Source organism: Trichechus manatus, unplaced genomic scaffold (genome assembly GCF_000243295.1).
Source record: "Trichechus manatus latirostris isolate Lorelei unplaced genomic scaffold, TriManLat1.0 scaffold00060, whole genome shotgun sequence".
Taxonomy (NCBI): domain Eukaryota; kingdom Metazoa; phylum Chordata; class Mammalia; order Sirenia; family Trichechidae; genus Trichechus; species Trichechus manatus.
Window position 1 is genome coordinate 3,441,036 of NW_004443996.1, and position 25,293 is coordinate 3,466,328.

The window sequence follows — 25,293 nt, forward strand, 5'->3', positions numbered from 1 at the left end:
TAGCAGTGTGCTTCCGTAAAGATTACAGCCTTGGAAACCTTACGGGGCAGTTCTACTGCCCTATAGGGTCACTATGAGCTGGAATCGACTCGATGGCAACCTTTTTTTTTTTGATATCCTCAGGTTCAATGTCATCATCATTACATTGTCCAACAACCCCAGATCATCCACTCTCCACACTGTCAAGAATCCCATTCTACTCAACAAATCCAGACCATCACGGAAAGTGATTCAATCTCTACAAACACTGGAAATGAGCTGTGTCATGGTGGATCAAGCCAGATACATGAAGAGGTAAGAACAATCAGCTGATTCCTTATCAAGCTGAAATAACACTCTTGAACCGTTTTCACACCACTGTGCATGTACCTACATTAAATTTTCATCAAAATATTGAGGTATTTGTGTTTTGTTATAGCATTTAAAAAAAAAATTCATCTCCTCTTGGAAGGCAAAACAACTCAGGTCAATTAATACATTAAACCTATGAGGGAAGTAATGAACTGATAAACTAATACCTATCCTGGTGGTGCAGTTGTTAAGAGCTCAGCTGCTAACCAAAAGGTTGGCAGTTCGAATTCACCAGTCACTCCTTGGAAACCCTATGGGGCAGTTCTACTCTGTCCTATAGGGTCGCTATGAGTCGGAATTGACTCGATGGCAATGGGTTTTTAGCTGATTCTCAGTGCTAAAAGGAGCCCAATAGTTGTGTAGCATTAAATATTTTTATGAAGTATTGTATTTAAATAAACAATGAATTGCAAATGGTGTTATCTAATTGTAAAAGTCACACACACAAGTTAGTTATGTCTTCCTTGAAAATAATCTATGTTAACTGTAAGTCAAAGTATGCATACATTTTATTGTATCAACAAAATAGAAACTAAAACTCAGTTGCTAAGGCGAAATCTCCTGGGATACAATCCTCATGACTAAATTATGTTTTGATGACTTTGAAATCTTGTAAACAGCTGCTATACGAGTGTTAAAGAAAAAAGATTTTCTTATATCTTGGTTAAACTAAAAATAATATCTGGAACAGTGGGGAATCAACCATCATTGGGATTTTTCAGATCTTTTTTCCAATAAAGAAAACTTACTCAAATTGACCTTTCTTATAGGCAACTCTTACTAAAAAACAAAAGAAAAAGAATAAATAAAGAATCCTGCCCACATAAGGACTTGTTTTTTTTTTTTTAATATGAAATATACATGAGATTATTTCTAAGGACTGAAACTTTGAAATATATCATTTGGCTGTATTGGCCAAAAAGAGCCACTGAAGATTTAAAATTCATGCTTTTCCATTTTAATGAAGTCTAAAATTGTCTTAACTCTGAATACCTGCATGGAAATATTAGTCTCTGGAATTACCCTAAAACACAGTCTGGAGGCTGTTAAATTTCTTACATTAAGTGGATTAGTAATGATGAAAAAAGTCATTTTATTAGGTTAGATTATTTTGAATTGTCATTTTTATAGGTCAAAATTATTCAAATATCAGCAATTTCATATGGTTCAATCTAATACTTAACCTTGCTTTGCCTTCGTGTCCTCATCTGTAAAATAGAGATTCGTTATCCATTTCTCAAAGAGTTATTGCAAGAATAAATTATGTCTTGTATGTTAAGCATTTAGCACAGTTGAGTGTCCATGGTAAGTACTTAACAAATGGTAGCTATTAGTTTGTAGTAATAATTACTATCCATAAATATGTACTAAAGCTTCATGCCAGCTTCTGTGAGAGATACAAAAGTAAGACATTGTAATATTTCTTATAGGGACCTGCTGTAGAATAGAAGTGACAAGGACATAAAACATAATGCTTTAGAAACAGAAGAGAGAAGAAATTAATTTTAGCTGGGAGATCAAGGAAGGCTTTGTTGAAGAGGTGGGAATTGACCTAAGCTTTGAAGAATGGGAAGAATTTCCGTACATGGTATTTTAGTATTACATAGAGATACCATCATAGGAAGAGGGAATCACATAAACAAAGTCATAGATTTGAAAAAATACATATTGGGTTTCAGGAATAGTTTGGTTTACATGGCATGGAAGACATATGATGGGGAGTACTAGTGTGTAGGGATAACATGATTATTTAGGCCCAGATCATGAGGTCTTTGAATGTTAAATTAAAACATTTGGGCTTTATTTGGTAGGCAATGGAGAGTGTGTGAAGATTTTTGAGAAGGAAAATGCTATTACAGCTATGCTTTGGGAGTTTAACCCTAGCAGCTCTGTGTAAGATAGCTTGGCATATTGATTCATTTTCTTCTTACAGAGACCAGATGAGATTGTTGTCTTTACTGTTCAGACAAGGAAATCGAGGTTCAAAGAGGTTAAGTTACTTGCAAAGGCTTACATAGCTAGCATATGGTGGAGCCAGGATTCATACACAGGTAGCCTGACTCCGTAACCCACTGAGAGTCCCCCCTTGAATTTGGGTCAGTTATGGGGAGAGTCCTTGGTCAAGAGTGTAAACTTGAATAAAGCACTGGATTCACAGTCTACCATTGGAAAGTGTATTGGTGATATAATAGCAAGTGGACTAGCTTCAGGCAGGAAGACCTGGATTCTAGTCCCAGCTCTGTCCCTTTCCAACTGTGTAGTCTCAAAAAGTACTAAACCTCTCAGCAACATCTCCATCTATGAAATTTGGATAATAATGTCTACCTCACGTGGTTAATGTAAATACTAAATTAAAATATATGCTAAAAAGTGTTTTATAAAATATAAAGTCTACAACAGAAAACATTACCATGGAGGAATATTTTCAGAGAGAAGACTATAAGGGGCTATTTTAGTAGTCTAAGTATAAAACTTAAACTAGAATAATAACAATAGAATAGGATGAGGAACAATTATCAGAGATGAGAACAATATCACAGGATTAAGAATCTTGTCCAGTGGCAGTAGTAATGCTACAATATTATTTCACTAGCTTAGTACATCTAATAATGTATTGGACCGGACTAGATATTATCCACTTAGAATATGAGCAGAGTTGGATAACTAATATACTACTTTTCATTTTATTACTCATACTTCAGTTGGAGATTTCAATTTTGCCTTGTTAAAGGCTAGAGGCTTTTTATATGAATATTTTTTTTTCTTTATCAATATTTTACAGGAATAAAAGTGGAGGCATTGCTGACAATAGAATAGTGCCCTGGAAAGCTTAGAATTAGTAAATTCACTTGTATGGAGGACATAGGATTTTACTCCCCATTCCTGGTCAGAGTGAGGAAAGGGTAACCTAGTTGTGTGAAATCCATGGACAAAACAAAAACAAAAAATCCATTGCCATCGAGTTGATTCCAACTTATAGCAACCCTATAGGACAGAGTAGAACTGCCCCATAAAGTTTCCAAGGAGCCCTGGTGGTGCAGTGGTTAAGAGCTACAGCTGCTAACCAAAAGGTCAGCAGCTCGAATCTACCAGCAGCTCCTTGGAAACTCTATGGGGCAGTTCTACTCTGTCCTATAGGGTCACTATGAATCAGAATCGACTTGATGGCAACAGGTTTTTTAACCCTTACGGAAGCAGACTGTCACATCTTTCTCCCATGGAGTGCCTGGTAGTTCATACCAGCAACCTTTTGGTTAGCGAGCGCTTAACCACTGTGCCACCAGGGCTCCTTTGGTATTTATGTATCCCTTGTAGTTGTGATACATGGGTGGCAGAATCTCTTCTAAAGGGAATAAAGCAGACTTAAATTAGGTTCTTTTAAAACTAATGGTTGGCCCATTTTTAGAGTGCACATTTACAGATGAATAGCAATTTGGAGGTAGCATGGTAAAGTGGAAAGGACATAGGCTTTTCAGTTCAGACAGATTAGGGTTTATAACCTGGTTTTGATGAGCTGCATGACCTTAGGCAATTAACTGGACTGAACATCAGTTTCCTCATCTGTAAAAAGGGGAAAATCATCGTAATGTACAGTGTATCCTATGATATGGTAAAATGAGATGAAATATGTTAAGCCCCTATCATACTTCCAGGCACATAGCAGATGCTGAAATAAGTGTTTGTTTCTTGACCTTCTTCCTCAGCCCCCTATTCCCAAATGTTTCAAACTATCAGTATAAGTAATTGGTTCCTATTGATATGCTATTTTTAGTTGAAACGAAATCACTTTAAAGTGCTTTCCCCAAAGCAAACAGCATTCAAATATTTTTCAAAATCAGGTGTCTAAAAACCTTGCTTGAAAATTTTTTTATAAAACTAATATATGTACGTTTTCCATGGTCCACTGTAGCAACATCATCATTTTGTTTTCCAATTTAAAATACCACACAGTCACATTTATTCCCCTGGGGAAATTGAGAATAACGTGTTGTGGTCATTTTCTTGCCATTAGCAAGGAACAGATAATTTCACACATGTTGCTGACAGGAAAAAGCTCAGCTAAATTCATTTTCCAAGTTGTCATGCAGGTGGTGTTTATAAGATAGTGATGATACCAGACTCAAATAATTACAACTCTCTATGATTTCTTGGCGTGAGGCTTCTAGGAAACCTTTGAAGTAATGGGAAAGATGTAAAGGGAAAGGTCCTGCTCACTTGGATAGTGCTGTTGCCAATGGAAAATAACTTGTGATGCAATACCTTCTTTCCATCATTTGAAAATGCGGTCTTTGTTAGCTTTAAGACAGCACCGATCTTAGTGTCAGGTGCTTTTTCTGGCGGGTGTCCAGGAAACTTGCTGCAATATTTATTTAACATAGTTCATTCACTAATGATGGAATTTGAAGCTGGTTTGTTCAATAAACTCAGCAGTGTTGTCTGTCCCCTCACTCATTAATATGTGGCTCTAGACTCTCTCCATATTTATTACCTTCTTCATCCCTATTATTGAAAGTGAGTGCCTTTTGTACAAACCTCTATCATCTGCTACCCCATCCAAACATTTAATTCATATCTGCTTGGGGCACATCATTTCCCAGCATTGCCCTTATCTGTCTCCTATGACCTCTTACAACCTTCTGCCATGGTGCCCTTTTGAACTCTTGTTCTGTGGCAAGCTCTCCTTTCCCAAAAGTTGTTTATTTTCTCTTTTTAAAATTAGCTTTTATTTTTCTATCAAAATAATGCATGTACATAGCTTGAAAGGTCAAATAGTATTAAAATGCATATAACAAACCACAATTTGCTGTACTAATCCTCTTCACCTCACAGACCTGATCCCCAGAAGTAACTATCTTCCTTTACACTTTTCTTCTGTTATTTACCTCCATATAACTAAATAGTATGGATATTCTTATGCTGCTTTTTCTTGATTAACCAATGTTCTATATTATCTACTGATTTTTTTGTATATAAAATTTAGTTTTATTATTCCTTTGTCTTCTCACTTCTATTATTTCCATCCTGTCTCCTCGCTTCTATTCCTTCCATCAGCCCAATATAGTTAAATCCCAATTTCATTTTGCTAAATCAGTATTCAATGTTCATAACATTAGAGCTATGCAAATATTATTTATTGCTGAACCAATTAGTATATTATGTTGCCGCTATTATTAGTATAACTATTGTTTTTTACTATGTTAATTCTCTTTTTTTTCCTTTGCTTGGTTTTCTATGTCTCTATTGCTAATTTTTTTCTTGATACGATTTTACACTCACTCAAATATTCTGGTTTTTCTTTATCAAGCGTCTATCACCGACTATCTCCTCTCTTAAATTCTGCATTCCATATACACCATCCCTCTTGGCTCACATTATCACTATCTACTGACCACTTATCTGTCAGTTTATCGAACTGCGGTAGCTTGTGTGTTGCTGTGATGCTGGAAGCTATGCCACCAATACTTCAAATACCAGCAGGGTCACCCATGGTGGACAGTTTAGAGTGGAGCTTCCAGACTAAGGCAGACTAGGAAGAAGGACCTGGTGGTCTACTTCTAAAGAAATTGGCCAATGAAAACTTTATGAATAGCAGCAGAACATTGTCTGATATAGTCTCAGAAGCTGAGCCCCTCAAGTTGGAAGGCACTCAAAATACAACTGGAGAAGAGCTGCCTCCTCAAAGTAGAGTGGACCTTAATGATGTGGATGGAGTCAAGCTTTCGGGACCTTCATTTGCTGATATAGCATGACTCAAAATGAGAAGAAACAGCTGCAAATACCCATTAATAATCAGAACGTAGAATGCAGGTACTATGAATCTAGGAAAATTGGAAGTCCTCTAAAATGAAATGGAACACATAAAGATCGATATCCTAGGCATTGGTGAGCTGAAATGGACTTGTATTGGTCATTTTGAATCAGATAATCATATGGTCTACTCTGCCAAGTGTAACAAATTGAAGAGGAATGGTATTACATTCATCATGGAAAAGAACATTTCAAGATCTATCCTGAAGTACAACACTGTTAGTGATAGGATAATATCCGATACATCTACAAGGAAGACCATTTAACTCAACTATTATTCAAATTTACACACCAACCACTAATGCCAAAGATGAAGAAACCGAAGATATTTACCAACTTCTGCAGTCTGAAATTGATCAAACATGCAATCAAGATGCATTGATAATTACTGGTGATTGGAACGCAAAAGTTGGAAACAGAGAAGAAGGATTGGTAGTTGAAAAATATGGTCTCGGTAATAAAAATGACACAGGAGATCGCATGATAGAATTTTGAAAGACCAACGACTATTTCTTTGCAAATACCTTTTTTTTTCACCAACATAAATGGCGACTATACACAAGGGCCTCACCTGATGGAATACTCAGGAATCAAATTGACTACATCTGTGGAAAGACACAATGGAGAAGCTCAGTATCAGCAGTACGAACAAGGACAGGGGTCAACTGTGGAGCAGATGATCAGTGGCTCATATGCAAGTTCAAGTTGAAGCTGAAGAAAATTAAAACAAGCCCACAAGAGCCAAAGTGCGACCTTAAGTATATCCCACCTGAATTTAGAGACCATCTCAAGAATAGATTTGACTCACATGGGGCATCATAAAAGTAGGGTAGGCCCCTTGGGCACCAAGATCTGGTGTCTCCATTGTGCAGACAAGACACAGAAAAGACACATCCAGGGTCCCAACAAGGCACTGGCTGAGCCAAGACTAGAAACAGCATATCAAATTCCCTTGACTCTTCTCTATGACAAGAGAGGGAGGGCCCAGAGGGGACGAGTCCTACTCTGGGTCTTGTGGTCTTAATCACAGCATTCTGGCTAGGTGAGTCATTTGGATCTCACCACTGCATTTATGCTTCTCAATTGGAGTGAAAGTATATGGAAGCTCTGCTTTGACATTCTGTATTCCACCACATGGCTAAAAAAACCCGTTGCCATCGAGTTGATTCCGACTCACAACAACCCTATATAGGACAGAGTAGAACTGCCCCATAGGGCTCCCAAGGAGCCGCTGGTGGATTCCAACTGCTAACCTTTTGGTTGGCAGGTGAGCTCTTAACCACTGCACCACCAGGGCTCCACCACATCACTACAGGATGTAAATGCAGAGAGGTGTAAGTTGGGTACTGAGCGGGCAAGTGCCAGTGTGCAGCCCCAGGGAATTCCAGATCTGATCCACCTTGGAAGGCAGTGTTGAAGTTTAAGGAACCCAGCCAGGCTAACTGATCAAATTCCACACCTGAGCCTCTGAGAGCTCAGGCTTCTATAGGCATGCCATGTTGGCTGCTGGATTTGTCCTTTACCTGTCCATGCCCCCATCTCCTACAAAACTCCTTATTTTTGAAGTTAGACATTACGTGGTTCTAGGGGCCAGCCTTCAAAATTCCTGGCAGGCCAGCTTCAACATTCCATGGGCCGACCTTGCCTGAAGCAGACTTGAGTTCCTCTCCCTTAATTTCTGCATTGGGTATTTTCTATTTTGCATGCTGTGGAGTCCAGCCCAGAGGCCAAGCGAGGAGCTCAGGAGTTGAAACTGGCTGCCACAAAACCAGAAAGGGAAGCTACAGCACTAACTTCCCTGTGGCTGTATTCATAGCCCCTAGGTATCCTTGCTGTGGCAGTGAGGCCCGATATCATTTCAGCCCCTGGTAGGGGGTATTTTCCTTCCTGAAAGGAACGGATACAACAGCCTTGCAGAGAAGTGCCAGGAATCAAATGGGTGACATTAGCTCTGGGTCTGACCCCAGCAAGACCAGCATCTCCAGTCTTTCTCCTCATACCTAGAGTCAGTGAATGTGGGACTGGCCCAAAGACCTCCTTTGGGTCAAACAGATTGTCTAGATCTATGGTGTGACTCAACTTTCTCCTTACTAAAGGGCAGGTGAGGCCAGGCCTCTAGCAACTTGTTGTCCTATGATGACCTTTAAAGGTCCAAGGGCCTGTCCCCATCTCTTGACTTCAAGACCTCTGCATCCCTGTTTCATATCATGTGACAGAGAAACCTGTTCTCATGGCATGTAACACCCCTGTGAGAGAGAGTTGTATATGATTTTGTATTTTTTAATTTATTTTAATCTAAAAGTTGGAGTCTAATTTTTAAATTTTATTGAAACTCACATTTTAAAAAAGAAATAAAAGCATTTAAAAAAATAACAAACCTTTGACCAGTGTATTCCAAGTAGTTTGATCAAAAAACTTATAGGTGTTTTTAAAACACAGCCTGGACTGTAGAGATTGGAAAGTCCCATGGCCTCACTTGTGCATATGAAGGGTAAATCTAGTTTTGTTCTGTTGTTTTCAATTCTTTAGGGTTTTTATTCTTTTTTGTTTTGAAGATCAGATAGTGATCACTCTGAAAGACTGAAGCCAAGAATTTGTATTTATGATGTTTACTGTAAGTTGTAGAACATTCAATAACTATGAAAAACATTTCCAAAAAAAAAGAATAGATTTGAAGCATTGAACACTAACGACCGAACACCCGACAAGTTGTGGGATGACATCAAGGGCATCATACATGAAGAAAGCGAAAGATCATTAAAAAGACGGGAAAGAAAGAAAAGACCAAAATTCTTGTGAGAAAATACTCTGAAACTTGCTCTTGAACTTACGTTAGCTAAAACGAATGGAAGAAATCATCACATAAAAGAGCTGAACAGAAAATTTCAAAGTATCAAACAATATCATTAATATCACATGCAAATAAAATTTTGCTGAAGATAAATCAGAAATGATTACGGCAGTACAGTGATGGAAACTGCCAGAAATTCAACCTGGATTCAGAAGAGGATGTAGAACTAGGGATATCAATACTGATGTGAGATGGATCTTGGTTGAAAGCAGAGAATACCAGTAAGATGTTTGTTGTTGTTGCTGTTAGATGCCGTCGAGTCGGTTCCAACTCATAGCAACTCTGTCTACTACAGAAAGAAACACCACCTCGTCCTGCACCATGCTCACAATCGTTGTTATGCTTGAGCCCATTGTTGCAGCCACTGTGTCAATCCATCTCATTGAGGGTCTTCCTCTTTTTCACTGACCCTGTACTTTACCAAGACACAGTCTCGCCATCCTTGATTCTAAGTAGCATTCTGGTCGTACCTCTTCCAAGACAGATTCGTTTGTTCTTTTGGCAGTCCGTGGAATATTCAATATTCTTCGCCAACACCACAATTCAAAGGCGTCAATTCTTTTTCGGTCTTCCCTATTCATTGTCCAGCTTTCGCATGCGTATGATGCAATTGAAAATGCCCACAAGAGCATGGCTTGGGTCAGGCACACCTTAGTCTTCAAGGTTAAACCTTTGCTTTTCAACACTTTAAAGAGGTCTTTCACAGCAGATTTGCCCAACGCAATGTGTCTTTTGATTTCTTGACTGCTGCTTCCATGAGTGTCAATTGTGGATCCAAGTAAAATGAAATCCTTGACAACTTCAGTCTTTTCTCCGTTTATCATGATGTTCCTTATTGGTCCAGTTATGAAGATTTTTTTTCTTTATATTGAGGTGTAATCCATATTGAAGGCTGGGGTCTTTGATCTTCATCAGTAAGTGCTTCAAGTCCTCTTCACTTTCAGAAAGCAAGGGTTGTGTCATCTGCATAATGTGGGTTGTTAATGATTCTTCCTCCATCCCTGATGCTCCATTCTTCTTCACAGAGTCCAACTTCTCATCATACAGATTGAGTAGGTATGGTGAAAGGATACAACCCTGACACACACCTTTCCTGACTTTAAACCATGCAGTATCCCATTGTTCTGTTTGAACAACTGCCTCTTGATCTACGTACGGGTTCCTCATGAGCACAATTAAGTGTTCTGGAATTCTCATTATTTGCAGTGTTATCCATAATTTGTTATAATCCACACAGTCGAGTGCCCTTTCATAGGCAATAAAACACAGTAAACATTTTTCTGGTATTCTCTGCTTTCAGCCAGGATCCATCTGTCATCAGCAATGATACCCCTGGTTCCACGTCCTCTTCTGAATCCTGCCTGAATTTCTGGCAGTTCCCTGTTGATATACTGCTACAGCTGCTTTTTAAATGATCTTCAGCAAAATTTTACTTGTGTGTGATATTAATGATATTGTTCAATAATTTCTGCCTTCGGTGGGATCACATTTCTTGGGAATAGACATAAATATGGATCTCTTCCAGTCAGTTGGCCAGGTAGCTGTCTTCCAAATTTCTTGGTGTAGATGAGTGAGCACTTCCTGCATTGCATCAATTTGTTAAAACATCTCAGTTGATATTCCCTCAATTCCTAGAGCCTTGTTTTTCCACAATGCCTTCAGTGTAGCTTGGACTTTTTCCTTCAATACCATAAGTTCTTGATCATATGTTACCTCTTGAAACGGTTGAACGTTGATCAACTGTTTTTGGTACAGTGACTCTGTGTATTCCTTCTATCTTCTTTTGATGCTTCCTGCGTCATTTAATATTTTCCACCATAGAATCCTTCACTATTGCAACTCGAGGCTTGACTTTTTCTTCAGTTATCTCAGCTTGAGAAATGCCTAGCATGGTCTCCTCTTTTGGTTTTCTAACTCCAGCTCTTTGCACATGTCATTATAATACTTTACTTTGTCTTCTTGAGCCGCCCTTTGAAATCTTCTGTTCAATTCTTTTACTTCATCATTTCTTTCTTTTGCTTTAGCTACCTGACATTCAAGAGCAACTTTCAGAGTCTCTTCTAACATCCATTTTGATCTTTTATTTCCTGTCTTTTTAATGACTTCTTGCTTTCTTCACATATGATGTTCTTGATGTCATTCCACAGCTCGTCTGGTGTTCAGTCATTAGTGTTGAATGCATCAAATTTATTCTTGAAATGATCTTTAAATTCAGGTGTGATATACTCAAGGTCATACTTTGGCTCTTGTGGACTTGTTTTAACTTTCTTCAGCTTCAACTTGAACTTGCATTTGAGCCATTGATGGTCTGTTCCACAGTAGGCTCCAGCCTTGTTCTGACTGCTGATATTGAGCTTCTCCATTGTCTCTTTCCACAGATGTAGTCAATTTGATTCCTGTGTATTCCATCAGGTGAGGTCCAAGTATATAGTTGTCATTTATGTTGTTGAAAAAAAAAGGTATTTTAAATGAACAAGTCATTGGTCTTGCAAAATTCTATCATGTGATCTCTGGCATTTGTTTCTGTCACCAAGGCCATATTTTCCAACTACCACTCCTTCTTCTTTGTTTGTACTTAATGGGCATTTGAAGCTGTGTCTTCTCATTTTGAGTCATGCCACATCAGCAAATGAAGGTCCTGAAAGCTTGACTCCATCCACATCATTAAAGTAGACTATACTTTGAGGAGGCAGCTCTTCCCTAGTCATATTTTAAGTGCCTTCCAACCTGAGGGGCTCATCTTCTGGCACTATATCAGACAACGCTTCACTGCTATTTATAATGTTTTAACTGGCCAGTTTTTTAGAAGTATATCACCAGGTCCTTCTTCCTAGTCTGGAAGCTCCACTGAAAACTGTCCACCAAGGATGACCCTCCTGGTGTTTGAAATACCAGTGGTATAGCTTCCAGCATCACAGCAACATGAAAGCCACCACAGTATGACAAACTGTCAGATGAATGGTGGCCAGAAATTTTGGACATGTTATCAGGAAGGACCAGTCCCTGGAGAAGAACATCTTACAGGGTAAAGTAAAGGGTCAGCAAAGAAGAGGAAGACCCTTAATGAAATGGATTGACACAGTTGCTGCAACAATGGGGTCAAGCATAAAAATGATTGTGAGGATGGCACAGGACCTGGCAGTGTTTCATTCTGTTGTACATAGGGTCAATATGAGTCATAACTGACTCAACGGCACCTAACAACAACAAAAATAGGTATAGTAGCAAAAATGGGTGATGGGGATGGGTCCTGGGGACATTCAGCCATGTCTTGTAAAGCATCTTTCCCAGGCGATGTCCCAGGCAATGATTCAGGCTTCGCCTCAAGTGATATCTTAGACAAAGGTTCTTCAGAGACCGCTGAGTTTATTTCATCAAATGGAGGTGAAGGGTATAATTGTTTTGCTGAGGAGAGAGGCTTAGCTGACAAAGATGGAGTAATCTCTTTAGATGGGAGGGCTGGTTTTGTTGATAGGAATAATTCAACGTAATTTAGGGGCTCTATGTCCCCAGCTTCCTGATTATCTGTTCATATGTCCCCATCCTAAATTTCAGGATCCCATTTCTTCACAGTCAATGCCTTCACTTTAAGTTCAGACACCATTCAAGGTTGCAAATTTAATTGATTTTGTAATTCAGCCACTCTTACAATAAGACTCTGGGTTTTGTTCTCGGCAATATCATCTCTGTTACCAAAAGACATAAGGCTTTCTTTCAGGGCAGAAGTGGCTACTTTGAGGTCTTTTATGTAGCACTTGAGCTGTGACTCTGAAGCCCTGAGCTCATCTCTTTCTTTCACCACTTTGTCTAGTGGAAGTAGGACCAACCAACCAGCTTCCCAATACTTCTCATTCTGAAAAAATTGTAGAAAAGTATCAAACATGCGATCACTCAGGGCCTCACCTCTTACCAATTAGTGATCTATTGGTGGTGATACTTTGTGTATTAGTATTGCCACCTCATTCTATGGATTAGCAGCGTCTTCTTTAATACTGGAGGTAGAGTCATCAGTGCCTTTAAGACTAGTCAGACTTAAGAATCAATTTAGAAAATTCATTCTTACAATTTTGTTTCTCTAAAACCATTTTCAGTACCAAATGTCTTAGGCTAGGTTTTCCAGAGAAGCAAAACCAGGGAAGTGCATATATACACATATAGAGAGAGTTTTATCTCAGGGAAATGGCTCATGCAGTTGTGGAGGCTGACAAGTCCCAAAGTCAGTGAGTCAGGGATTGGCTGGAGGCTTCTCCTGCCTCACATGATTGTAGGGGCTGACAAACCCAGATTCAGCTGTTCAGATGGCAGGCTGCTGGCTCACAGGGCTGCCAAAGCTGGCAAATCCCAAAGTTGCACATCAGATGACAGGCTGCTGGCTCACAAGGCTGTGGAGCTGGCAAATCCCAAAGTTGGCAGGTCAGATGACAAGCTGCTGGCTCAAGTCCCAAGAACCAGAGGTCAGATAATGACGAATCGGAAACAGGATCCACAGAAAGCCAGCAAGCTTTGCCAGAACATCCATATATATATTGGATGTAGGTCACACCCCTGGGGAAACTCCCTTTACTACTGATTAGCAGATCACAAGATGTAGATGATTATATTATATCAGAAAATGGAGGGCAAGTACATCAGATCACAAAATGGAGGACAGTTACATAATACTGAGAATCATGGCCTAGCTAAGTTGACACATAACATTAACTATCACAGTCTGAGACTACCTGTAATGTATCATTCCATTACTGAAATATCTTTGGAGACAAAAATAACAGTGAGGATTTTCAGAACCTAAAATTCTGTCTCTTTTTCATCTACAAGGATTGCGACTTATAGTACAAAACAGAAAGACAGACAAATTTTCTTTATTACCCTATAAGCCAAATGGCATTGCACCTAAAATACATTTAATATCACAGGAAATAATGGTCACTGGATTAACTATGGCTTAAGTTAGTCTGACAGCTGTGAAATGTCCCAAAGTTAATCAAGTAGTAACCTTACTTATCTACAAATGTCACGATATCCTTATGAGCCTTGCTGAATATATAGGTATAATCTACACATTGTAAACTTTTATTAATAGTGAGACTCTACATTATCATGAAACAGTTAAAAAGTTACTACACAGTAGGGTCTCAGCACAGCAGACCTTGCTACTGAATATGTTTACGACCTTTTAGAGGATTAGGTATTTATGCTTTAATATAACTTGGCACTTTAAGCGCTGTATAATTTGCTAATCAACTCTTCTAAATAGGTGAGATATGCACACACTTAAGCCAAGGCCCTGTACTACTGGTTAGTAATTTACTTATTGACCACAACTATCCCTACCCCTAAGTAGCATTCTCACAAATGTGTCATTTGGTATAAGCGGGACCAGGCAAGAAAATGTAGGAAGCTCAGTCCAAACCAGCAACTAGTGTATGTCCACTACAAGACTCTATGATAACTGCCACTGCAGTTTGTAAAGATGGTTGGTCGAAAGTGTCATCTTTGACTATGCAAGTTTATATCATATAGGTACTTGCAAGAAATGATCACATTCTGGCATCTTATAGATCACAAATATGAAACAAAATCCCAAGTTGGAACCAGGACAAGAACTTCCAAGGTGATAGTCATTACTTGGTGGAGACCCATGGTTTCCCTTTACTAGTTACTTCCTTTGTCAGATTTTCTGAAAAATGATCACTGATTTTCCTCTGGTTGCACATTTAAACACTGTTGCCTTACCTTGGGTTTGCTAGAACGATTTTTATCAAGATTTTCATACCTGCAATCAGAGACAAGGAATTGCACTGCCTGACATTGCCTGACATATTTATAGTCATTTTTACAGTCAAATAGTGATCTGATTGAAGCTACTTTACTGATGCATGCTGAAGAATTTTTGATAATTTTTGTAATATTTTTGGAGAAATATCACATTTTGTATATCTGGGAACACTATTCTTTGGCACAATATGTATTCCTGCCCTGTTTGTATGTGAAAAGCTAAAGCTAGTACCCGAGATTGACGTTTGACATAGCTCTCATTCATCAGGAAGATAAGCGGATATGAGATGTAACTGTATCTCAAGTCTGTCAATTCAATATTGTCACAGAGAGAAAACTGCCATCCATTAAAGCCACCTTATTCTGGCCCGAAGCATTTATGTTTTTTTGGGAAACCTCCTATCTTGGCTTGTGCAAGGCAACAAGTACATGGCTTTGGGCCAACTCTCAAATAAATGGCAGTACACACCCACAAACAGTTCCAACAAAACTGAGAAGCTCTAAGGAGCTGTGCTTTAGTAATGGAAAATATTACCAGCTAGCACGTCACAGTCTATGGTTGGAAAATTTCATCTTATTCTTTAGCACTAGTCCTGTCAAATACTTAACAAAAGATAATAATCTGGCCTCCCTCTGTCATGTCATCTCCAACCTTTTCAACACAACTGGATTTGGTTTTTACTGAGTTACTCAAATGTTATCGTAAATCGTGGACTGCACAAAACTGGGAAGAAATAGATTCATACAAAAGTAAAATTTTGTTTCCTGCTTTTCCACCTTGACGTCTCTTTTCTGAAAAGAGGCCATTATTCAATTTTAATGCTCTAACATTTTCTACAGGTAAATAAAATTGTTTATATGAAATTTAGCTGTTATTTGTATAGTTTAGCTCTAATAAAATCAAATTTCTTACTGTTTCAAGTCCTAGACCAAAGAACTTGCAGAGAAAGGTGCAATTAGGATGGCGTAATTCCAAAGAGGTCAGAGAGAACAAGTATAAGAGGTCGTCTGGGGAAGCAATAGTGTGCAGTGGTTACAAGATAGCATTACCTCATTTAATCTTCATGTGAAGTGCATAGCATAGTGCTTATACATTGTAAGCAAAAAATAAATATTAAAAAAAAAACCAAACCCGTTGTCATAGAGTGGATTCCAACTCATAGCGAAGCTATCGGACAGAGTAGAACTACCCCATAGAGTTTCCAAGGAGTGGCTGGTGGATTCTACTACTGACTTCTTGTATAGCAGCCGAGCTCTTAACCACATTGCTACCAGGGTTCCAAATAAATATTAGTTACTATTACCTTTTCTCAAAATAACATTACTTGCTCTTAGTAGTTCAGACAAACTGTAGCTATGAACACAGAGTTGATATAAATCATTCCTTATTCTGGCCCTCTGTGCTTCTTTGTTTGGATGCCTAAACCTACCACACAAAACCCACCTGAGTAGAGGTTTCATTAATGGCTCAACAGATTTATGTGGGCAAAAAAGTAGGTGCCTAAAAGGTCTACAAGTGTGCACTGCAATGACAAGAGAATATTTGTGCAAAAAAGAAAAAAGAAATATTTTTTTAATAATATTTTATTGTAAAAGAAAAAATAATAATATTTTATTGTGCTTTTGGTGAAAGTTTACACAGCAAATTAGGTTCCTATTTAACAATTACTACACAAATTGTTCACCCAATCAGGATGCATTGATAATTACTGGAGACTGAAATGTGAAAGTTGGAAACAAAGAAGAAGGATCGGTACTTGGAAAATATGGCCTTGGTGATAGAAATGATGCTAGAGATTGCATGATAGAATTTTGCAAGACCAACGACTTCTTCATTGCAAATACCTTTCAACAACATAAATGGTGGCTATACACTTGGACCTCACCAGATGGAATACACAGGAATCAAATCGACTACATCTGTGGGAAGAAACGATGGAAAAGCTCAATATCGTCAGTCAGAGCAAGGCAAGGGGCTGACTGTGGAACAGACCATCAATTGCTCATATGCAAGTTCAAGTTGAAACTGAAGCAAATTAGAACAAGTAGACGAGAGCCAAAATACGACCGTGAGTATATCCCACCTGAATTTAGAGACCATCTCCATAACAGATTTGACGCATTGAACACTAATGACCAAAGACCGACAAGTTGTGGAATGACATCAAGGACATCATACACGAAGAAAGCAAGAAGTCATTAAAAAGACAGGAAATAAAGAAAAGACCAAAATAGATGTCAGAAGAGACTCTGAAACTTGCTCTTGAACATCAAGTAGCTAAAGCGAAAGGAAGAAATGAAGTAAAAGAGTTTAACAGACGATTTCAAAGGGCAGCTCAGGAAGACAAAGTAAAGTATTATAATGACATGTGCAAAGAGCTGAAGATAGAAAACCAAAAGGGAAGAACATGCTCAGCATTTCTCAAGCTGAGAGAACTGAAGAAAAAATTCAAGCCTCGAGTTGCAATAGTGAAGGATTCTATGGGAAAAATATTAAATGACTCAGGAAGCATCAAAAGAAGATAGAAGGAATACACAGAGTCACTGTACCAAAAAGAATTGGTAGATGTTCAATCATTTCAAGAGGTACCATATGAGCAGGAACCAATGGTACTGAAGGAAGAAGTCCAAGCTGCACTGAAGGCATTGGTGAAAAACAAGGGTCCAGGAATTGACAGAATACTATTGGGATGTTTCAACAAACTGATGCAGCACTGGAAGTACTCACTCGTTTATGCCAAGAAATTTGGAAGACAGCTCCCTGGCCAACCGACTTGAAGAGCTCTATATTTATGCCTATTCCCAAGAAAGGTGATCCCACCAAATGCAGAAATTATCAAACAAACTTGTTCATATCACACGCAAGTAAAATTTTGCTGAAGATCATTCAAGAGCGGCTGCAGCAGTGTATCAACAGGGAACTACCAGAAATTCAAGCTGGATTGAGAAGAGGACGCAGAACCAGGGATATCGTTGCTGATGTCAGATGGATCCTGGCTGAAAGCAGAGAGTACCAGAAGGATATTTACCTGTGTTTTACTGACTATGCAAAGGCATTTGACTGTGTGGATCATAACAAAGTATGCACAACATTGTGAAGAATAGAAATTGCAGAACAATTAATTGTTATCACGAGGAACCTGCACATAGATCAAGAGGCAGTCATTCGAACAGAACAAGGGGATACTGTGTGATTTAAAGTCAGGAAAGCTGTGTCAGGGTTGTATCCTTTCACAATACCTATTCAATCTGTATGCTGAGCAAATAATCTGAGAAGATGGACTATGTGAAGAAAAAAGGGGCATCAGGACTGGAGGAAGACTCATCAACAACCTTCAATATGCAGATTGCACAACCTTACTTGCTGAGAGTGAAGAGGACTTGAAGCACTTACTGATGAAGATGAATTACACCTCAACATAAAGAAAACAAAAATCCTCACAACTGGACCAATAAGCAACAACATGATAAATAGGGAAAAGATTGAACTTGTCAAGGATTTTGTTTTACTTGGATACACAATCAACACGCATGGAAGCAGCAGTCAAGAAATCAAAAGACCCATCACATTGGGTAAATCTACTGCAAAAGACCTCTTTAAAGTGTTGAAAAGCAAAGATGTCACCTTGAAGACTAAGGTGCGCCTGACCCAAGCCATGGTGTTTTCAATCGTCTCCCATGCATGTGAAAGCTGGATGATGAATAAAGAAGTCTGAAGAATAATTGACACCTTTGAATTGTGGTGTTGGAGAAGAATATTGAATATACCATGGACTGCTAAAAGAATGAGCAAATCTGTCTTGGAAGAAGTACAACCAGAATGCTCCTTAGAAGCAAGGATGGTGAGCCTACATCTCACATACTTTGGACATGTTGTCAGGAGGGATCAGTCCCTGGAGAAGGACATCATGTTTGGTAAAGTAGAGGGTCAGGGAAAAAGAGGAAGATCCTCAGTGAGATGGATTGTCACAGTGGCTGCAACAATGGGCTTAAGCATAACAACAATTGTTAGGATGGCACAGGACTAGGCAGTGTTTCTTTCTGTTGTAGATGGAGTCCCTGCGAGTCGGAACCAACTTGATGGCACCTAACAACAAAAACAACACAAATTGTTCGGTGACATTGGTTATATTTTTCACAATGTGTCAACATTTTCATCAGTTCTGTTCTGAATGTCCCATTTCCAGTAATCTAGTTTCCCTGTGCCTATACATTTCCATCTTTGCTTTAGAGTAATTGTTGACCGTTTGGTCTCAAACAGGTGATTTTTTAAATGTGTGCAGTACTCAAGGGCGATACTCTTGCTTTTATGAGCCAATATTTTATTTAGCTAAAAGGTGACCTCAGGGTACAGTTTTGGTTTAAGTTTCAAAGAGTAACTCAGGGCGGTTGTCTCAGGGAATCCTCTAGTCTCAACTGATTCAGTAATTTTGGATTTTTTTGGAATTTGAATTCTGTTTCATATTTTTCTCCCATTCTATCAGGATCCATTTATTGTGGCCCTGAGCAGAACGGTCAGTAGTCATTAAATACTTTACTGGTAGAATCCTTCAAAATTTCAACTCAAGGCTTGAATTTTTTCTTCAGGTCTTTGAGCGTGAGAAATTCTGAACGTATTCTTCCCTTTTGGTTTTCTAACTCCAGGTATTTGCACATTTCATTATAATATTTTACTTTGTCTTCCCGAGTTGCCCTTTGAAATCTTCTGTTCAGCTCTTTTATTTCATTATTTCTTCCATTTGCTTTAGCTCCTCTACATTCAAGAGTAAGTTTCAGAGTCTCTTCTAACATCCATTTTGGTCTTTTCTTTCTTTCCTGTCTTTTTAATGACCTTTTGCTTTATTCATGCATGATGTCCTTGATGTCATCCCACAACTCATCTGGTCTTTGGTCATTAGTGTACCATACAACAAATCTATTCTTGAGATGGTCTCTAAATTCAGGTGGATCTTGGCAGAAAGCAGAGAATACCAGAAAGAGGCTTACCTGTGTTTTATTGACTATGAAAAGGCATTCTGCTCTATGGATCATAACAAATTATGAATATCATTGTGAAGAATGGGAATTCAAGAACACTTAATTGTGCTCATGATGAATTTGTATATAGATCAAGAGGCAGTCGTTTGAACAGAACAAGGGGATACTGCATGATTTAAAGTCAGGAAAGGTGTGCATCAAGGTTGTATCCTTTCACCATACCTATTCAATCTGTATGCTGAGCAAATAATCCGAGAAGCTGGCATATATGAGGAAGAAAGGGGCATTAGGATTGGAGGAAGACTCATTAACAACCTACGTTATGCAGATGACACAACCTTACTTGCTGAAAGTGAAGAGGACTTGAAGCACTTACTGATGAAAATGAATTACACCTCAACATAAAGAAAACAAAAATCCTCACAACTGGGCCAATAAGGAACAGCACGATAAACAGAGAAGACTGAAGTTGTCAAGAATTTCATTTTACTTGGATCCACAATCAACATCCACGGAAGCAGCAGTCAAGAAATCAAACGACGCATTGCATTGGGCAAATCTGCCGCAAAAGACCTCTTTAAAGCGTTAAAAAGCATAGATGTGACTTTAAGGCCTAAGGTGCACCTGACCCAAGCCATGGTGTTTTCAATTACCTCATATGCATGCGAAAGCTGGGCAATGAATATGGAAGACCAAAGAAGAATTGACGCCTTTGAATTATGGTGTTGGCGAAGAATATTGAATATACCATGAGCTGCCAAAAGAACAAACAAATCTTTCTTGGAAGAAATACAGGTGGAATACTCCTTAGAAGCAAGGATGGCGAGACTTCATCTCACATACTTTGGACATGCAATCAGGAGAAATCAGTCCCTGGAGAAGGACATCATGCTTGGTAAAGCAGAGAGTCAACGAAAAAGAGGAAGACCCTCAACGAGATGGATTGACAAAGTGGCTGCAACAATGGGCTCAAGGATAAAAATGATTGTGAGGATAGTGTTTCCTACTGTTGTACATAGGGTCACTATGAGTTGGAATCCACTGGATGGCTCCTAACAACAACAACAAGGGAGAAATGCATGAATAAAACATTAAATAAATTTAGGTATTCATGTTTATTCTGAATAAAGGCTTACCTAATGTTGGCGTTCATTTCTTGAGGGGGGTGTGTCACTGAGGAGCTGATGGCCAAGATCCAGAAGTCTAGATAGAACTTAAATGTCAGTTCATTGAAGTTGCTGCAATTATACTGATTTGAACTTAGAGTGTGCAAGGGACCACCACAACATTTTTGGGGAAGTGTTGCCTATACTGTGTTTGGTTTTCTTACCTATTCTTGGTTGGTCGCTTTAAGAGATAAAACTGTGACAAAATTCTATTCAGAATCAGCTGGCATTTGGGATCACTTCTAGTCAGTTGTTTTTTCCAATTTAGCAAGTACTTACTGAGCAGCTATAGGGTGTTCGATCAGTACTGTGCTAAATTCTATAGGATATACCAAAAAGTATGACTCATTCTTTGCTCTTAAGTTTGATTTTTTCTTTCGGGGTAGTGAGAAGGTACTGAGAGAACAAGGCTTACATATGTAAAATAATGTGAAAACAATTCAAGATAATATCCCAAACAGCTAAATAGAATTTAGTTTGTTGGATGACATAGTTTCAGTTTTCATGGAGGTAATAGATCTTAAGATGCACTTCAAAGGATGAGTAAGATTTGGATAGACAACAAGGATAAAGGGTATTCTAAGCAGCAAACAACGTGAGTGAAGGCCCAGAGTCAGGACTAGCATGGTGTGCGCCCAGGACGATGAGATCTATTATAACTAGAGTAGAAAGAATGTTGAGAAACAGAAAGGGTTACTATGTTCATGTAAGCATTTAAAGGTTATATATATGTCCCTGGGTGGCATAAACAGTTAAGCGCTAGGCTACTAACTGAAAGGTTTGCTGTTCGAATCCATCTAGAGGCGCCTAGGAAGACAGTCCTGTGATCTACTTCTGGAGTGCAATTTTACTCTGAAACACATGGGGTCACCATGAGTCAGAATCAACTCAATGGCAACTGGTATATATATGCACTCATACACACACACACACACACACACACACACACACACACACACTACTTGTTAATTCTGTGACATTTAAGCATACTGTGTGTGATATTGGAGCCCTGGTGGCGCAGTGGTTAGTATTCAGCTGCTAACCAAATGGTAAGCAGTTCAAATCTATTAGCAGCTCCTTGGAAACCCTGTGGGGCAGTTCTGCTCTGTTGTATAGTGTCGCTATGAGTTGGAGTTGACAGCAATGGGTTTATTTTTTTTTTGGTGTGATGATATTGACTTCACAAGTGTACCCATCTACTTATGCCTACTCATGCCTTCATATAGGAGGCTTTACTCTGTTTTGAATGCAATCATTACCTCCCTAGGAAAACAGCTCCAATGGGTACATGTACAAGATAGCTAAAGAAAATAAATAGCAAGTAAAACTTATAAAAAATACAGGTTTTTTTTTCCATCTTTTAAATATAGAAATGAACTTTTTTCCTTATAGAAAAAAATAGAACACATGGATAAGAAAAAGAAAAAAAAAATCCACCACTCAGAAATAAATACTAACATAGTGATGTATTCTTCCAGACTTTTACAAATATACATATCTTAATAAAAATGTAATGATACTATACACTATTTTGTATCTTGCTTTTTTCACTTACTGGTATTTATTTGGAAACCCTGGTGGCATAGTGGTTAAGAGCTATGGCTGCTAACCAAAAGGTCGGAAGTTTGAATCTACCAAGCGCTCCCTGGAAACTCTATGGGGCAGTTCTACTCTGTCCTATAGGGTTGTTATGAGTCAGAATCAACTCGATGGCAACGGGTTTGGTTTTTGTTTTTGTTTTGTTTTGGTATTTTGTGAATGACTTCATATCCCAGACATGATTATGAAGGTTTGTCTTTGCTTACTTTGCAGTCCTCCCATTTTCCTCAACATGCATGATATCTTAGGGTCTGCATTCAGAGGACAGGTTGAAAAGCAAGTATCAATGGTCAAATCTGAAGTTCGCTTATCATCTACATACCTAGGAGTAAATGTGTTTATAGGGTACCCTTGGTCCCACATGCAATATCAAAGGTTGTATGGGGTACAACCTAGGTTATTATCCTCCAGGCACTGTGGCAGTGTATCTTGGAGATGAGAGGCAAGGTGGCCGAAGATATTAAATAGTTTGGTACCAAACATATGAAGTCAATAGAATGTCTTATTTAGGACTCTATTCATAATAATTTGTGCTCAGCATTTCAAATGTCTCAGCAGTCTATGAATTTTCTACGCTTGGCCGTTAGCTACTCTTTCCCATGTCAGATTGACTAGATATGTAGTCCAAATGATAAATAAAGGGAGTCCAGCAAGAAATACACAAAAACACATTGAGTTAAGTAGGTTTATTTAATCTAACTTTAAGATATACTACTAAATCAAGCTGGCTTTCACTGAGAAGATGTAAGTCTAAATGAAAGTAATTTTCTATAAACAGTATAATTTAAACAATTCACATTTCCTTTTCCCAAAGGAGACAGATGACTAAGCCATTTGTGATAATGGGCAATTTAGAGATTTTGATTTACTTGTTTCGCTGTTTTAATTAAGCACCTATGTTAAATAATTTTACATAAATTTTACAAATTTTGCATTCATTAGACCACTCTGCCTTGACTGAAATGAAACTGAAAATGTTAGTGTAATGTTGCTTTTCCTTTAAATTCCTCCCATATTGAAAAATGTATGCTTCAGATGCAAAGAACATTTAGTGGCTTAATTTATGTGATGACTGTGAAATGAGTTACTTGCTTTAATACATTATTTTACTTGTTTTCATTTCACATCAAAACATCTGTGAATTCATAAAAACTTAATATTGTTTATAATTATGATTGATGCTTTTTTCAGGTTATAATTCAGGATGCTGGCCCTGAAAAATTGGACCCCAAGTATTTTGGAGAGTTGCTTGCTGATCTAAGCCGTAAGAATATGGATCTGTATCACTGCTTATTACAACATTTGCAGAGAATTGGAGGAAGGTATGGTAAATATATCATTTGCCTTATCTTGTAGTTATGAAACATTTTACAACACTATTATTTTTAAGGGGAAATGGGCACTATATGAGGAGAACGGAGCAAATATCTAATTTTAAGAGTTAAGGTATTGCTCAAGCCTTTTACCGGATTTCAGAAACTATTAGTTTTCTTTAAGGAGAGAACTTTATGAAAATCACCAAAGAAGACCACACCATCTTTTTTAAGATCAATAAAGAATTCTGTATACCTTTCATCATAATGCACTTTGATGGCAAGAGAAACTTCTTGGGCAAGGAGCTCAAAAAAAAAATGCATGGTATACTATGACTTGTAAAATATTACACTGATGGTATATGATTCGGTCCCACTGCCAATCACTGACACTACTGTTTGCTTTCCACTTATGTGTGCTCAACATATAGAGGCCATAGTTTAATATGCACTATGTTTAGTACTTTGTCTATGTTACCTAATTTACACAATAACCTACTGGAGAATAAGTTATCAACTTAAGATCACACAGCAACTAAGTGCTTGAGAAGGATTCAAACTTTTGTAAGTCCTCTTTCACTTATAAAAGATCACTCAGCTCTTCTGCAAAGTCTTCCTTAGATCTTCAGTTTGGTTTAGGTGCTCCTATTCTGTGCATTAGTGGTGCTTAGTGAATATCCCTATCAAAGTATAACATTGTAAAACTCAAGGGGCATATAGAGACATAGTGCTTAAGCACTCTGATTCTGGGTCCAAAGTTCATATCTTGGGTTCACGTTTCAGTTTTTGTTACATATTAGATGTTTGTTATTAGGTGCCATTGGGTCGATTCCAATTCATAGTGATCCCATATGACAGGGTAGAACTGCCTCACAGGGTTTTCTAGGCTGTAGTCTTTATGGGAGCAGAGCCATTGATTATGAACTGCCGACCTTTCGGTTAGCAGTTGAGCAGCAGGTAAAATGCTAAACTTCTCTGCACCTCAGTTTCTTCATCTGTAAAACAGGGGTTATAATAATAGTATTTATCTCATAGATTTGTTATAAGCAGTAAATGAGTTAAGACATGAACTTGCAAGTAGTGGCAGCATCACGCACGAACTTGTTGAGAACAGACCTACAGAATCAGAAACAGTGGTGCCCAGCAATCTGTGTTTCAGCAAACCTTCCAGGCAATTCTGATGCATGCTAAATTTTGAGAACCACTGACCAAAGGTCACAAAAGTGGCAAAAGCTGGGACTAGAATCCACACTCAGAGAACCTTTTTGCCTTAGGCAAATCACTTAACCTTTGATATACTAAATATGTAGCATCAGGGAAATTGTTTAAGACATTGAAGACAAATTGGGAGGAAATATCTGTTTTTTGATTTGTCAAATTTGGAAAGGTCACAGGATTTATATTGGTTTGACAAATGTTCAAATTTTACCTTGGAACAACTATGTTTGTA

At 38.3% G+C, this 25,293-nt stretch overlaps 1 protein-coding gene across 1 annotated transcript in view; it reads left to right on the forward strand.

Annotated features, from left to right (window-relative positions):
- The window catches only part of POF1B (POF1B actin binding protein), a 107,383-nt gene that overhangs the window by 38,620 nt on the left and 43,470 nt on the right, over window positions 1-25,293 (forward strand). The window contains exons 6-7 of the mRNA XM_004378873.1: window positions 124-294; window positions 23,722-23,852. Coding sequence (XP_004378930.1) covers window positions 124-294; window positions 23,722-23,852 — 302 coding nt within the window. The remainder of the gene's footprint in view (window positions 1-123; window positions 295-23,721; window positions 23,853-25,293) is intronic.